At 39.1% G+C, this 16,819-nt stretch overlaps 1 protein-coding gene across 1 annotated transcript in view; it reads left to right on the forward strand.

The window, feature by feature from the left end:
• FRMD4B (FERM domain containing 4B) overlaps positions 1-16,500 on the forward strand; it is a 189,134-nt gene extending 172,634 nt beyond the window's left edge. Inside the window, exons 19-23 of the mRNA XM_065884864.1 lie at positions 1,614-1,761; positions 5,271-5,390; positions 6,568-7,379; positions 11,289-11,421; positions 14,984-16,500. Of these exons, the coding sequence (XP_065740936.1) occupies positions 1,614-1,761; positions 5,271-5,390; positions 6,568-7,379; positions 11,289-11,421; positions 14,984-15,104 (1,334 nt within the window). The 3' untranslated portion in view covers positions 15,105-16,500. The remainder of the gene's footprint in view (positions 1-1,613; positions 1,762-5,270; positions 5,391-6,567; positions 7,380-11,288; positions 11,422-14,983) is intronic.
• The last annotated feature ends 319 nt before the right edge of the window (positions 16,501-16,819 follow it).

Consider the following 16,819-nt stretch of genomic DNA (forward strand, 5'->3'; position numbering starts at 1 on the left):
TTCAGTTTAAAATGTTATATATTCTGAAATATTAAGAATATTTTTGAGTTAAGTAAAGTCTGTTTATCATTCTTCTGGGAAAAGTAGATAGCTAACTTACATTTATGCAGAATGGCTGGGAACGGGGGACTAGGATTAATGTCTACACAGGTTAGCTCAGCATTAAATACAGTACCGTACAAATCACATGACTTCAGGGAATCAGAGTACCATAACTGGAGTGAATAGGTATCTTGAGAAGGATTTGTAAGGCTCTGTAGGATTTTTTTTTGAAGTAACTATAGAGAAGTTGTGTAAGTAATAGAGTCCTTTACCCAGCTTTGTCTACTGGTAACATTTTATATAGATAGTGTCCAATACCAAAACCAGGAAATTAGTGTTGTGTAGGCTACACTACACTACCAGGAAATAATGTAGAGTTTATCACTGTCTACTTACTCCAGCTAAGTTGGAGTTTATTTTATTTTTCTTAGGAAGAAACACACATTTTAGAAATTGGGTTACATGTCATTATGTTGGTTTCCTAGAGGTAGACTGTATCTATTGTAATGACCTGTGGTCAACGTATTTCATGATGGAATGGATTTCATTTCAAGTGAGAGAGTATTTCCTTGTAATCCATTCCTTGTACTTAAGCAGAGGAGCTCGCTATCTATTTGATGTGATTTAAAGAATTTGGGGGAACCACTAGCCCCTACTGCTTTATCTTCCCCCAAATGGAATAGTTCATGAAAGTCTACCATTTCAGAATCCTTCCTTTGAGCCGAGGTTTGATCATGTTTGCCATTCCTCTTTGGAAACACAAATACCAGTGGGAGACACAACAATTCCCTAATGACTCACCGTAAATCAGATTCATCACTTTTAATGATAGGATGAGCCTTTGGTCAGCCAAGGGGGCCTAAGAACATTAAAAGTAAAGCTGAACAGGGCTTCCTTGGTGTCTCAGTGATTAAGAATCCGCCTGCTAATGCAGGGGTCACGGGTTCGAGCCCTGGTCCGGGAAGATCCCACATGCCACGGAGCAACTGAGCCTGTGTGCCACAACTACTGAGCCGGTGCACCTAGAGACTGTGCTCTGCAACAAGAGAAACCACTGCAATGAGAAGCTCGTGCACTGCAATGAAGAGTAGCTCGCTGCAACTAGAGAAAGCCTGAATGTGGCAATGAAGACCCAACACAGCGAAAAATAAAAAAATAAATAAATAAGACAAATTTACAAGTAAAGCTGAACAAAACTGATCCAGGCCCACTTTACAGGCCAGCTTCCTCTTGGCCCCTTACACACTGAGGTTTTTCTGTAATATAATTCTAGAAAAGTATAGTATAGTATCACCCATTCTACCTGAGAGATTTATTTGCTCAGCATGCCACCTATTGAGTTGGCATAAGTTGGGTCAGGCCCCACAAGAACATTCAGTAATTTTTTTTCTATTGTATAAAATATAAAAATAAATTTCCTGAAACATAGGTACTTTTAAAAATATCATCTTTGGAAGACCGCTTTGCTCACCAGACAAATCTTCCACTTTCTTTTTTGGGAGGTTTTGGCATGGTATTTGTTTACTTTTTTATTTATCTACTTATTCTTTCATTCAATTTACTTATTATAGCCAGTGACACCTGTACTCTTGCTGGGCAGCGATCAAGTTCAGTACCTCATTCTCCAAGAATTCTTCCTCCCAAGTCTCTCGGGATTGAGAGAATCCATTTCAGAAAGTCGTCCATCAATGATCAGTTTGTGGATACCAGACAGTCTAGGTAAGAAGTCACATTATCAGTGAGGTGAATGTCTTGCCACTATGAGATCTTTTCTCCAAAATAGTCAACCCATTTTTGCGTTATCCTTTTTATTCTTTCAGAAAGTGTTATCTTGTAAAACCAAAGCATACAAACTAACCCAGTTATTTATTGTTGGTAACAAGTGGAAGTGTTTTTAAAGAGATCTTTTGAAAAGTATTTGGTGTTTCCTTGATTTTAAAGTCTACTTGCTTTATATTAAATTATAGGAACATTGATTATAATCTGAATTTGGGTATAGTGTCCAAAGTTCTGTTTCATCACCCACGGTTTCAGGAAACTGTCATTAAATACCACTCTTCCAAACCAAGTGAGAGAACTGACTTCTGAACTTTCAAAGGAAAATGGGACTTCAGTACATTTTTAGTCTGTAAAGTAGATAATACAACTTCTCAAGTGTCTCATGTAAATATTATCAGGGCAATAACTTTTTAAAAGTTGACAGACCAATGGTTCCCAGAATTTGGCTGCAGTAAATTTATTTTTCTTTCTACATAGGGCTCAAGATAGGATTACCAACTTTTTACTTTGCCTAATCAGAATGTTCAAACAAACAGCACTACGATTTCATGAAAAAAAAAAAATACATTTACATATCCAAAATACAGTCATCGTTGTAATAATAACAATAATATGAAGTTAACATTTATTGAGCACTTACTATGTGCCAGACAGTTTGAAGTGTTTTAATATGTATTAATAAATTTAATCCTCACAACAATCCTGACTGTATTACTACCATCCTTACCAATTATAGATAAGTACACCAAGGACGAGAAAGCATGAATCACTTGTTGGGTTTGTCAACTAGTAAATGTCAGAATTGGGATTTGAACCTAGGTAGCCTGACTCCAAAGCCTGTGATGTGATTTTAGCCAATATTATATGCATCTCAGGGAAGGTGGAAATTAGTCTCAAAATAAAGGAAGATTATTTAGATTAAATAATTTTTCGCTTATGAAAAGAAAACCCACATTTTGTTATATTTCTAATTTGTCAAAGACCAGTGAGAACTTTCATCTCATATTGGCCCAAGTTTTTAGATTAGCATCTAAAAACTGGTGCCTTAAACAATAGAGATCCAGGTGTCTAGAGCTGTGCTGTCCAATTTAATTAAAAGTAAATAAAATTTAAAATTCGGTTCCTCAGTCCTACCAGCCACATTTCAAGTCCTAATAGGCACATGTGGCTGATGGCTGATATTGAGTAGCACAGATATAGCACATTTCCATAATTGAAGAAAGTCCTATCAGATAACGCTGGACAAGTGTGTTTATTATATTAGGGAAAACAAAGCTATTTCAGCAAGAGGAATTATAACTGGGAAAATCATTATCTTAAAAATTATTATGCCTTTATCCCCAAGAGCTTAAGATGGGTTTGCCCTTTGATCCAGCAATTTTGCTTTTAGGAATTTTTCCTCTTGAATACACTACAGGATGCTTATCACAGCATTGTTTATACTAGTAATAAATGAAAACAGCCCAAATGCTCAACTGGTGGATTGTTTAATTATGGTCAGTCTTTACACTGGAATACTATAAACTCATTAAAATAATAGTGTAGGTGAATATTAAGTGACATAAAATGTTAAATCAAATTTTTTAAGTGGGTTTTGAAAGAGAATATACAGTAAGATCTCATTTTTTGTTGTTAAAAGTATAAATGCTTTTTTAAAATTGAAGTATAGTTGTATTACAATGTCGTGTTAGTTTCAGGCATACAGGAAAGTGATTCAGTTATACATACATGTGTGTGTGTGTGTACTCTTTTTCAGATTCTTTTCCCTTATAGGTTATTACAAAATATGGGGTATAGTTTCTTGTGCTATACAGTAGGTCCTTGTTGGTTATTTATTTTATATATAATAGTGTGTGTGTGTTAATCCCAATAAAAGTATAAATGCTTATAAGTATATATGCTTAGTAAAAATATCTGAAAATGTTTAGTGTTCTGACTTATCTGAGGCACCAGATTATGGACATTTAAATGTTTATCTGTATTTTTTAACTTTTTTGCAATGAACTTGACATGCTTTTGTAACAAGTGAGGTATAATCAAAGTCATTTTTAATTAAAAAATTAACTTCAAATTGTGTTCTCACTGTGCTGGAAAGTGGACAAAGTGGCTTAAGGATGCTGTGAATGACAGTCCACTACCCAAGTTCCTGCTGCAGAGCTAAGCATGGTTTTAGATTTTTGATTTTTGAATACTGGAACAGAAATCAAAAAGCAGTAATATTTTGTGACATAAAAATTGTATGAAATTTTAATTTACCTGTCCACGGTCAAATTTGATTGGCACGCAGTCACCTCCATTCACATACATATTGTCTACACTGGTCTCTTACTTCAAGGGCAGAGTTGAGTCATTGCGACAGAGATCATCTGGCCCACAAAGCCAAAAATATTTGCTGTGAGGCTCTTTACAGAGAAAGGATTTCCTGCTCTCGTTGCTTCCAATCTATTTTATTCAATACACCCTTTTTTAAAAGTCTTTTAGTTTTTTCCTCCATATTTATGACTCAGAGTCACATCACTTGTGCTTCCCCTAAGACTCATCTATGATGCACCAGGATACTAAGCCACAAAGACAGTTTTCCCAATTATCTCTTTATGTTCCCATTCCTTCAGTTTCCAGTAAGTTTCCTTCCTTTTTTTCTTTTAATTGAAGTATAGTTGATTTACAATGTTGTGTTAGTTTCACGTGTACAGCAAAGTGATTCAGTTATACCTAGATGTAATTTTTTCAGATTCTGTTCCCTTATAGGTTATTACAAAATATTGAGTGTAGGGCTTCCCTGGTGGCGCAGTGGTTGAGAGTCCGCCTGCCGATGCAGGGGACATGAGTTCGTGCCCCGGTCCGGGAGGATCCCACATGCCGCAGAGCGGCTGGGCCCGGGAGCCATGCCTGTTGAGCCTGCACGTCTGGAGCCTGTGCCCCGCAACGGGAGAGGCCACAACAGTGAGAGGCCCACATACTGCAAAAAATATATATATATATATAGAGTATAGTTCCCTGTGCTATACAGTAGGTTCTTGTTGGTTATCTATCTTATTTTTAATTCTATTTTATTATTATTTTTTTGAATGTTATTTTATTTATCTTTTTATACAGCAGGCTCTTTTTATTTTGTTTTATATTGGAGAAATTTGATTTACAATGTTGTATTAGTTTCAGGTGTACAGCAAAGTGATTCAGTTATACATATACATATATCTCTTGTTTTTCAGATGCTTTTCCCCTATAGGTTATTACAGAATATTGGGTAGAGCTCCCTGTGCTCTACAGTAGGTCCTTGTTGATGATCTATTTTATATATAGTCATGTGTATTGTTAATCCCAAGCTTCTAATTTACCCCTCCCCACTCCAGTAAGTTTCTAATCAGCTTATAATAAGTTTGCCAGAAATGTTAGGCGGCTCCTCATTTCCTGAATTCTTTTTTTTTTTTTTTTTTTTACTGTCACAGAGAAATGCTGTCGACGCACAGCAGTCCTTACAAAACTCTGGAGAGGCGGCCCCAGGGAGGGCGAAGCGTGCCCACCACACCTGTTCTCACCCGGAACGCTTACAGCAGCAGCCACTTGCAGTAAGAGGGCTTCATTCCAGTCGCTTTCTCTCTGTTGACTTTTGCTTTAAGGTGTTGTTTTACTTCACTGTGGTTTGTTTGTTTTTTAATTTGGCTGCGTTGGGTCTTCATTGCTGCGCGTGGTTTTTCTCTAGTTACAGCGAGCAGGGGCTACCCTTCGTTGCGGTGCGCGGGCTTCTCATTGCGGTGGCTTCTCTTGTTGCGGAGCACGGGCTCTAGGCGCGCGGGCTCAGTAGTTGTGGCTCGCGGGCTCTAGAGCGCAGGCTCAGTAGTTGTGGCGCACGGGCTTAGTTGCTCCACGGCATGTGGGATCTTCCCGGACCAGGGCTCGAACCCGTGTGCCCTGCATTGGCAGGCGGATTCTTAACTACTGTGCCACCAGGGGAGTCCCTTCACTGTGCTTTTAATCACTTTCTGCAGTGGGACTTTATTTTATGGCTCTACACTTTCTCTGCACTTAACAGATCAAATATGTGAGCCAAGAAAATGTGCTTGAAAATGTACATGGTTTGGGTAGATACTGGATTTTTTTGTGCCTTAATTTTTCCAACTGGACATTACCATTTGTTATTCAATGGTGAGGATGAAGATAACGACAGTAGCAACATTTTGAAGTGTTTACTGAAGGCCGTGCTATTTTATATGCACTATATTATTTAGTCCCCGCAACAAGTCTGACTGGAGATACTAGATACTGTTTTTTTCCTCATTTTACAGAGGAGGGAGGGAGATTAGTTAAATATCTTGTCCACATTCATACGGCTGGGAAATGATGGAGCCGTAACTCAACCCAGATGCCTCCAATGTCAAAGCCAGACTCTGTTCCCCAACAAATGCTGCGTTCACCCTAGTCTATGTATCCTGCTATCCTGTTGGAAGAAAGAACCCTCCAAAGACATGTGGGATTTTTCTTAGGCTTTGATGTAGGTTATACAGCATCAGTTTATCTTCCCTATTGTCAAGGAAGGATGTGGATTGCCCAATTGACAGAATTGATTTCTTTTCTCATTTTGACCATGTGAACCCAGTGGTTTCTGTTGTGTGTTCAGCTTTGGAAACCTTAAAAATCCTAGTGCAGTTCAGGAGCTATTAAATCGTTCGACGTGGTGTCCTTTTCCCTTCCCTCGGTCCTCCTTTCCCTGTTTGTCTTTTACAAGTTTGCTTCCTCCTCTTTCAGACCCGAATCTTCATCTCAGCACTGCCGCCAGCGGAGTGGAAGCCTTGAGTCCCAGTCTCATCTGCTCTCTGAGATGGACCACGATAAGCCATTTCTCTCCCTCTCCAAATCCCAAAGAAGCAGCAGCACAGAAATCCTGGATGACGGGTCTTCCTATACCAGCCAGTCGAGCACAGAGTATTACTGCGTGACACCCGTGGCCGGCCCCTGTTACACCACCCAAACTCTGGACACTCGCTCCAGGGGTCGGAGAAGGTCCAAGAAACAGAACGTTTCCACTTCAAATTCAGGAAGCATGCCCAACCTAGCACAAAAGGATAGTCTGAAGAATGGCGTCTACTCAAAGAGTCAGGGGCAGCCTCCTTCCAGTTACTACACTGCCGGGTACACGCCATACGCAGAGTGTGATCTGTATTACAGTGGTGGCTACGTCTACGAGAACGACACTGAAGGACAGTACAGTGTCAATCCTTCCTACCGGTCCTCCGCCCACTATGGATATGACCACCCAAGGGACTACAGCAGGTCGTTTCATGAAGACGAGGTCGACCAGGTGCCCCATAACCCGTATGCAACTCTCCGGCTGCCGAGGAAGGCTGCTGCCAAGTCAGAGCACATCACCAAAAACATCCACAAGGCCTTAGTGGCAGAGCACCTGCGTGGCTGGTACCAGCGGGCCTCTGGGCAAAAGGAGCAGGGCCACAGCACACAGACTAGCTTTGATTCGGACAGGGGATCGCAGAGAAGCCTGGGCTTTGCCGGGATGCAGGTACCCTGTTCTCCAAGCAGCCGAGCGTCTTCCTACTCTTCAGGTAAGAATACTGCGTAGGCACTTGATATCCAGATTTCATTTACCTCATGTTCCCCACCTACGCCAAACCAACTCCCCTCAAGGGTCACGAGACCAGGACCCAAGGTCAGGAGAGTGGTAGCCATTGGGTAGAGCCACAGATTCAAGTCCAGCAAACATTTATTGAGCACTTACTCTCTGTGCTGCCCTGGGTTAGGGGCTTTCATATATTTTTATCTTTTCTAGGTCTTCCATTGACAGTCACATCTCTTTAAAGTGTTCCGGGCTTTGGGATGAACAGATACACACTACTATATAGAAAAGAGATATCCAACAAGGACCTACTGTATAGCACAGGGAACTATACTCAATATTTTGTAATAAACCTACAAGGGAAAAGAATCTGAAAATGGGGCTTCGCTGGTGGCGCCGTGGTTGAGAGTCCACTTGCCGATGCAGGGGACACAGGTTCGTGCCCCGGTCCAGGAGGATCCCACATGCCGCGGAGCGGCTGGGCCCATGAGCCATGGCCGCTGAGCCTGTGCGTCCGGGGCCTGTGCTCTGCGATGGGAGAGGCCACAGCAGTGAGAGGCCCGCGTACTGCAAAAAAAAAAAAAAAAAAAAAAAAATCTGAAAATGAACATTTTATATATATATATATATATATATATATATATACACACAGACATACCTATATATATATATATGTATATGTAAACTGAATCACTGTTCTGTACACCTGAAACTAACAGAACATTGTAAATCATCTATACTTCAATATTATACATCTTTCCCCATTCACATCTAGGAATTGGATTATCTAAAGGCTGTTCGTTCTAAATGCTCAGGTCTCTGTGTAAGGCTTCTAATGAGTCTGATAGGAGGTGGCATTTACTAACCACTGTTCCTGGCAGTGTTCTAAGTACTTTGCAGGTCTTAATTCAGTAATCATATGTATTCCACTTTATGCTCGATTTAAGGGACTTTCAAAGATAATTTGGATGAGAGGTGTTCTCTTCACGTGTTGACTTTGGTCCCTAACTCCACTACTGTTCCTGGAGGATTTACTGTGTACCTCCAGCTGTGCTAGGCATACTTTAAGGAGAGAAATGGGGGCCTAAATGGAGAGTCTGCCCAGGGTTTCATTTATTCAGCAAACAAGCAGGCAGAGATACTGAGCATCCAGTTTCAAGCCAGTTCCTGGCCTGGATGAATCCACAGTCTACTTAGCAGCCAGAGGAATATATGAAAATTAAGCAATATTCAAGCTCTAAGAAATGGTTGAATTCTCAAACCACATGAAAAACCGAGGTCATGAGTCTTGCCCCCTCTTTCAAGCACGACACCTTAGTGAGACATAGCTCAGGGATCCCTGAATCATTGTGTGATCTTCGGTGAAAAGTATTCCTTTAAAAGTTTCCTAATGTTGTTGACAAGAGGCATCTCCATGGAGATTTCCATTTGGGTTCTAGTGTTCTCGTATTTCTCCAGGACTTTGGACTTCTGCTTGGACTTTCCCATTTATTACCACATCTAACATATGAAAAGCCTCCTGTAGTTTTTTCTTATCTGTGGCTCTGATTAGAGAATGCCTTTCTTCCCCCTCAAGTTCTGGGTGTTGCATGAGAAACTTGCAGAAACCAGAGGAAGAGGGCTGGGGTGCATGTGGATGGTCATCAGGGCACAGCACTGGGGTGATGCCTCTTTAAACAGCGAGGCCAGGGAGAAGCAGGTGTAACTCAGAAACTTCAACATTCCTGGCCGGTGGCTCAGGACTGGGGCAAAGGTGAGAATGGAGATAACACTTCCTGGACCTAGTGTGAGAGTGTGAACCTTGCTGATACCAGCAGGATTTGGCCCCATAGGCCAAAAGGCATCACATTTTAAGGAATAAGACGGATGGAATCAGTGCTCCCAGAATTCCCTTTTGGAATTTTCCTCATTCCTGTCTACAGTTTATAGCTACAGAAATGTTTTATAACAGGCACGCATCATTCTCCTAGAGAGATAAGTTTCCGATTATTTGCCGATTAGTCAGGGGTTTTGTAATCTCTTCCAGCCACCTAAAGGCTCTCTGGGTGACTCAGTTTTAGTAGTAAGGACAGTCACCATTTATTGTCAACTGAACCCTGTGCCACCCGACCTGCTCATCGCTTTCTGTGTACTCTCCCACTTAATGTATGCAGCAGTTCTACGTAATGAGTGCTGTTGTTATGTGTATTATTATTATTCTACTCTTGGCAGCTGAGGCAGTTCTGACTCAGAGCGTTTAAATGACCCTGCCCGAGCTCCCAAGCTAGTTAAGTGGCAGAGTAGGAATTCGGTCACAGCTCAGACATCCTAACCACCACACCTCTGAGTTATGAAACCTTCCTGGAAGCTTAAAGTGGGAATGTTACATCTTTGAGTCAAAGCCTTGTGGCATGCAGGACCACAGATGAGTTTTGAAATGTGTTTGTCTCACACTGTCACATGTGTTTTGTGGGTGTGAGAGAGAAGAGGAAGAGGTTGGCCTCCAGGAGCAGGAAATGGAAAGAGCTGGAAGAGGCTCCAGGAACAGTGTGGGGTTTTTGAGTCGTGGATGACTGGCCTGGCATTATGCAGCCCAGGCATGGGGCAGGACTGGTTTTAGAGACAGGACAGCAAACGCCCAGCGATGAGGCATTCACTGGGTTTTGCTCCCAAATGATGCCCTTGTCTATTTTTTTTTTTTAACCATTAAAAGAAAATTTTTTTTAATTGAAGTATAATTGATTTACAATGTTGTGTTAGTTTCAGGTATAAAGCAAAGTGATTCAGTTATACATGCCTATATATATTTACGTTTACATGTATATGTGTGTATCTATATATTCAGATGCTTTTCCCATAGATGTTATTACAAAATATTGAGTAGAGTTCCCTGTGCTGTACAGTAGGTCCTTGTTGTTTATCTATTTTATATACAGTAGTGTGTATCTGTTACTTCGAAATCCCTAATTTATCCTCCGCACACCTTTCCCCTTGGTAACCAGGTTTGTTTTCGAAGTCTGTGAGTCTGTTTCTGTTTTGTAAGTAAGTTCATTTGTATCACTTTTTAGATTCCACATAGAAGTGATATCATATGATATTTGTCTGTCTCTGTCTAACTGACTTCACTTAGTATGGTAATTTCTAGGTCCATCCATGTTGCTGCAAGTGGCATTATTTCATTCCTTTTTGTGTATACCCTTGTCTTGTTACAGATTAGTCCCGCAGAAGAACTAAACCTCTTCTTCCTGAAATCTTTCCTATACTAGTTTCCCTCCCTACCCCACCCCCAAAACTTCTTTTTAAAAGGCAAAAATGTGCCTTGACGCGGTTAGTGACCCAATATTGCCTTTGGCTGGGGAACGGGCAAGTCTCAACAAGTCAACGTATGGAATGCTTTTCCTCTAAAGGTCTCCAAAAACTCAAACTTGTCATCTTACCTTTACAATTGAGCCTATGAAGCTATCCAGCCACCATAGCCTGACTGGGACACTGGGAAGATTCTTTCAGTATATGAGATTTTTTTTCCTGGCTTGTCTTTTGGGTTATTTTTTTATAGTATGTCTTTCAGTTAACTTTATTCACATTTATAACAATAATGTTATCATTTATTGCTAGGCACAGTGCTAAATATTTGCACAAATTAGGTTATTTAATCCTGGTATCATCCCTATACAGAATATATTTATATTATTATCTCCACTTTACAGACAAAGAAACTAAGGCTTAAAGAGCATAAGCTGTTTGCCCAATGTCACACGGCCAGTAAGTAACCAAATTGGAATAGGAACTCTGTTGGTTCCCAACACTGGCTTGTGAGCTCTACTCTGCACATAGCTGATTAATGTACATCTAAATGGCCTAAACAATTCTCACTTTGAATAGTCCCACTAAATTTGTCTTTCTTCATTTTTATTTCTAGTGTCTTCTACAAATGCTTCCGGGAACTGGAGGACCCAGCTAACTATAGGGCTATCTGAATACGAGATCCCGGCACATTCTTCCTACACCAGCTGCTATGGCAACGTCTATAATCCTTTGTCCTCTCCAGGCAGGTGAGAAAGGCATGCTTAAAACTTTCAGTACCCTGTTCCTGGTCTAAAGAATTCAGGAATCCAGTTTTATTTTATGAAAGCTAAGTAATCTAGCTCAAGGGTTGGCAAATTATAGTCTAAAACCGGCTGCCACCTATGTTTATAAATAAATTTTTATTGGAAAACAGCCATGCTCGTTCATTTACATGTTACCTATGGCTGTTTTTGTACTATGAGGGCAGAGCGGAGTAGTTGCAACAGGGATCTTATGGCCGACGAAGCCAAAAATATCTGGCCCTTTAAGAAAAAGCTCGCTGGTGCTCAATCTAGCTCATTCAAATCTGACCCTCTTCTAGAGTCCTGTACATTAAATTTTGTGTCTGAAGGGTTCTTTTTAATTGCTATACTTGAAACTGTATTATTGATATACCCAGTTAAGACTTTTCTGGAACCTTGCAGGAAAAATATCTCTATCCCAGAAAAAGCTGTTCATACCAAGATTCCTCATAGACAGTTGGTGGGCTTGATTTCAAACATTTGCTGCCTTTTTGTGTCTAACCTTATGTTCATTAAGAAGCAACAGACGCAGCCAGCTGTCCTGTGTGTCTGTCATAGTAGTTCTTTGTAAACATTTAGAGGAAATAGACAAGGTCACTTTGTTAAAATGTGATTATTAAAAAGATTGCAAACTCTGGTTTTTCAATTCTTTGCATACGTGGGAGGAGTTAAACTTGAAGCGGGCATTTTTCTCCATCACCTTCTCACCGAATATAATCTGTACCCCTGGTGCCAAGAAGTAAAGCATTTTCTGTTTCTTTTTGTTTTTGTTTAAGAAAATGTAATCTTGCTTTCTTTAAGTCAGATTGCATCAGGCGTAGGAGGCTTATTACATAGACAATAACGTTTAAAGGTGAATACTGGTGAATTTGAGGTTAGTTACTTACTAAAGCACTCAGTGTTTTAAGCAAATGGGAGATAATTCCACCCCAAAAGCTTGTTTTTCTTTTCCATATTTAGCAAAAGTTTTTCTTGGCTTGAAATATTAGGCCAATTGTCTCAACTCAACAAAGGGCATGCTCAAAATAGAATTTTAATGAAAATATACTTCAGAGGATGTCAGATAGCTTGGACTTCTGTAAATAATGCTTGCAAATGAGTTAAGAGCAGGAAGACTTTGGCCCAAAATTTGAGCTGAACTTTCTCAATTCAGTTCTCATCATTTTGTTTAATACATTTGCAAATAATTTTCCTGTTTGTATACTTTCACTTTTGTTTTTGTTGACTGAGTTAGAAATGATATAAAACAAACCATTCAGGGCATAAGACAGTTCTAATATCCTTAACCCCACTTTCATAGGACTCAGGAAGTGTTAAACATTTTTAGAGACAATCTGTTTTTACAAAGTCTGTCCATCTATTACAGCCAGGCCAACATGGCTTGATAGCAGAGTCAGAAGGGGCATGATATACAGGAAATTAGAAACTATTTAAAGACCCCTATTGTGTATGTGTACGTGTGCACATAATATGAGCTCATTGTAGAAAATGTGTTCCCATTTTTTTTTACAAAACTCTTTAAACCTTATTTTATGCAACCAATATGATATTCCACTCAATAAATACGCCGTACTTTATTAACAGTTCCACATAGTTTGATTTTAAATGGCTTTTAAATTTTCTTTCTTTTTTTATTATAAATAAAATATAATACTTTGTGTAAAATATTTGTCTGAATTCTAGATTATTTCCTTAGGACACATTCCAATAAGTTGGTTTAATGGATTCAATTGAAAAGCATATTTTTTAAGCTCCTGCTTACTAGAAAGATTTGCCAACATACCCTCCTATCCCAGAGAATTATGGGAATGCTTATTTCTACCCATTTGTCCGTTTAGGATTTTATTTTTATCATGTAGAGTCTGATCAATTTAACTTGACCCATTAATAAGGCAAGTATAACGATCCTCCATAAAGCTTTAGAAATTTGTTCTAAAACTGCATGTTATTTTTTATGAAAATGTAATTATTAAAATAAGAGAAAAATTGGGTTTCAAGATAAAGATAAAAAACTTTAGATCTGCCCTTAAATTGAAGATTTGAAATGCTTAGCCATAGATCAATATGTTTTTAAAAATGAAGTGCATGTTATTTAGAGATTCTTACCTCGGAGTGTCCAGGTCTTAATATTATAGAAAGCTACAAATTTATACCAATAAAATTTTTTTCCTTGTATGACGTAGTATAACTGTTAGCAGCATACACTTTCTAAAATTAGAAATGTTGAAGTCTCTTCTGCTACCTCGTATGTAATATAGTCAAATTCCTGGCTCTGCTGCTGCAAACTGTGTTTTCAAATAACTTTTTTTCTTTCACTTCCTGTTTTCCATTTCCTATCCTCTTCCTTATTGAACACTCCCTATTACTAGGCAGAACCAAGGGCTTCTGTCTCGGAGAATGGTTGTGTCTCCAGAAATGAGATCAGTTTTCAGTTCTCTTTTAAGTGTAGCCAGCTGTAGTAAGTACAGTCCCTCAAATCGGTGTGTTGCTTCTTGCATAGCAGCAGCTTTGCTTGTTCTGACTGATGTGTGAAGTTACAGAAATCTGCTTTTGTTTTTATATTAGAAAAAAAACACTAAGTATCTGGTTTTGCGTAGTGTTTATTTCCAAAGCTCTTTTCCGAAGGACTTTTTATTCACCTGTACTAAAAGGCATTGAAGTTTAAAATAAAAAGCAAGCTACTAACTATCTAACCTATTCTAACCTACTATTACAGGAATGAGGTTTTGCTTATTGGAATGGTCTGTATAATAAATAGGATGCCTTCTTTTGGATGTACTTTCCAAATGGGCCTGTGATTGTTTTATGTGATGCTGTTTCCAATTTACACTTGACCCATACACCCTAAGGATGTAAAATATGTCCCAAGGTACCCTCACCTCCCTTTAAGTATATTCCTTTGTTTCAAAGAAAAACATCTAGTATATTTCCCTTAATTTGAAGACCGCTTAAAGTCTAGCTGCCAAAAATACTTCAAAAGTCAAAAATACAACTCTCATACAAACCTAAAATGAGCATATGTCGAAGATTTATTTAACTCATTCGTGAGAGAACTAACAGAATGCTAAAGCTGGTTCCCAGATAATTCAAGAGACTGAATCCCACACACTGAAAGGGAGAGTACTGAGATGAGACTACTCAATTCAGTACAAAACCAGTTAATATCCTACAGGGCAATAAAACTATGACCGTAATCTTTCTACTAGACAGAAGTTGTTTGTATTTCTTCCAAACAAAAACCCCCAAGTGAACATGTAACTTAACACAGTCTGGGTCCTCATCCATGGTAAATGTAACTTAGACAAAAGTCTATCTCTCAGGAGAAGTAAATACTCCTTGCATGGGCCTGTTAGACCATGTTCCAGTATGACCTTGAAAAAACACACAGCCATCCCTTGCCTTTATTTCCAAGTTTTGGATACTTTTCTTAACAGTGTTTTCTACTAACTTCTTTGAGTGTAGTAATCTTTGTACCCTGGGAACAAAAATGACAACAAGTTGTAACTTTTCTGGTTTCCTTTCATAGACCATACACAGAGACCGGTCAACTGGACAATACAGAGGGAAACCTGCTGGAAGACAGCCTGGAGAATAGTGAGCAGAGGCTCTTTTGGCACGAAGACTCAAAGCCTGGAACATTAGTCTGAACTGCAGTTGAGCCTCTTGACCGAGCACTGCATTCTCACACTAGTGTGCCTTGCAAAATGTGTTCGTCTTCCCAGAAGGCTGTTGGCTGTAGAAACCTAAAGGCATCCAAGGTGGAAGAGAGGACTCCCGTGACCCCGGAAGTGAATCACACACTAAGCCGCACAAAACCCCTGAACAACAACCCACCTTTCCAAGTCTAGGTGCTAACCTAACAGCAAGGTCAAGACCACATGTGAACCATTGCCAAGGAGGACTCAGCCTTTACCAAGAGCAAGCACTTTTTAAGAGAACAAAAGTTGTTGAAGGCAGACCTCAAAACTGTGAAAAGTGCGTTCAGGGTCTCCAACAGGAAAGAAGGACAGGGGAAATTTCAGAGCACAATTCAGAATGATGAGAGAAGGGAAGCCAGAAGCTCATCACTGCTCACCATCGGAAAGTTTGAATTCGTGAGCTGGTGAAGAATTACATACTATGTCTACCCGGACATGAACAATTTAGACAGTATTAGAAAATTACTTGAAGAGAAGCTGGATTTTTCATGAATTCCTGAATGAGTGTAAATGTTTTTAGGCTATTATCAAGAGTGATGGTTTTCATAAGCACCATAAAATGGGTTCTGGAAAGACTTATGGCTGTAGCATCCTGTAATATAACTTCATGGTAGCAGATTGGGGAAAAATGAAGCAGCCCACCGCGTAACTGACAAACTCTGCTTGGAGAATTTTCTAAGGTACACTATCATTGAGTTCCTTTTTTCTTTCTACTCCAATGGCATGATGAGCTATTGTTCAGGCTGGTAACTCTCCAACACAGCTGTCATTGCAATGGCAGACTTGATATGGAAAGTTTTTATAACCAAGAGTTTGAAAAAGTATTTTAAGGTGATACAGCAAGAACCCAACACAATATAAAGAAAAAAACCCACGAATACCACATCATTTTAGATGAATTGCGTGCCTTAAAATTGTGAACATTTGAAGAGTAAGCATATTGTCTGGATTCCCCAGGTAGTTCTAAGTCACCAAGTGACAAAAGCAAAATTAGTCATTAAAAACAAAAACGAAAACCTTCCAAGCTGCCGTAAATTTAATTATGAGGCTAAAACTACCTCATACTTTCCTTGGAAGAAATAATGCGCTATGGTTTATCGTTGGATGTTTTGGGTTGGTTTTTTTTTTTTTTTTTAAACAAATATTTCCATTTTCTAAATGGATCTTTTTTTTTTCATCTTTACTCTGCTTCAGAATTCCATAAAAGGTGCTCCTTCCCCCTCTTTTATACAGTTTTCTTGTTCATATTGTGAATAGAGAAGTTTCTGAACAACTTTTGGGGAACATTTTCTATCTATATTCCAAAGCATGTAATATATACATAAAGTTGATTTGTTAAACTGGTCCTTAGTCATTTGTATCATTGAAAATGAAGTTTGGGGGAAAATAATTTGGAAAACAAAAAGACATGCAAAAAAATAACTTATTCCTTTTTGCATATTTGTATAGCCTTCTAGAAACAGATATACCCTTTTGCATATTCTTTTACTGTTCTGACTTTTTTAGACCTATTATTTTTTTTACATAGGTCAATAAATGAAAGGTGTGCTACTGAAAATGTTTATGTATCCTTCCTTCCATTTATGTCCAAGGTTCATACAAACCAGCTGAAGGTACTCTACTTCAAGTAATCAGGTTGGACAAGATTGTAGATTTTTAGTTAT

This window comes from Phocoena phocoena, chromosome 10 (genome assembly GCF_963924675.1).
Source record: "Phocoena phocoena chromosome 10, mPhoPho1.1, whole genome shotgun sequence".
In the NCBI taxonomy this organism is placed as follows: domain Eukaryota; kingdom Metazoa; phylum Chordata; class Mammalia; order Artiodactyla; family Phocoenidae; genus Phocoena; species Phocoena phocoena.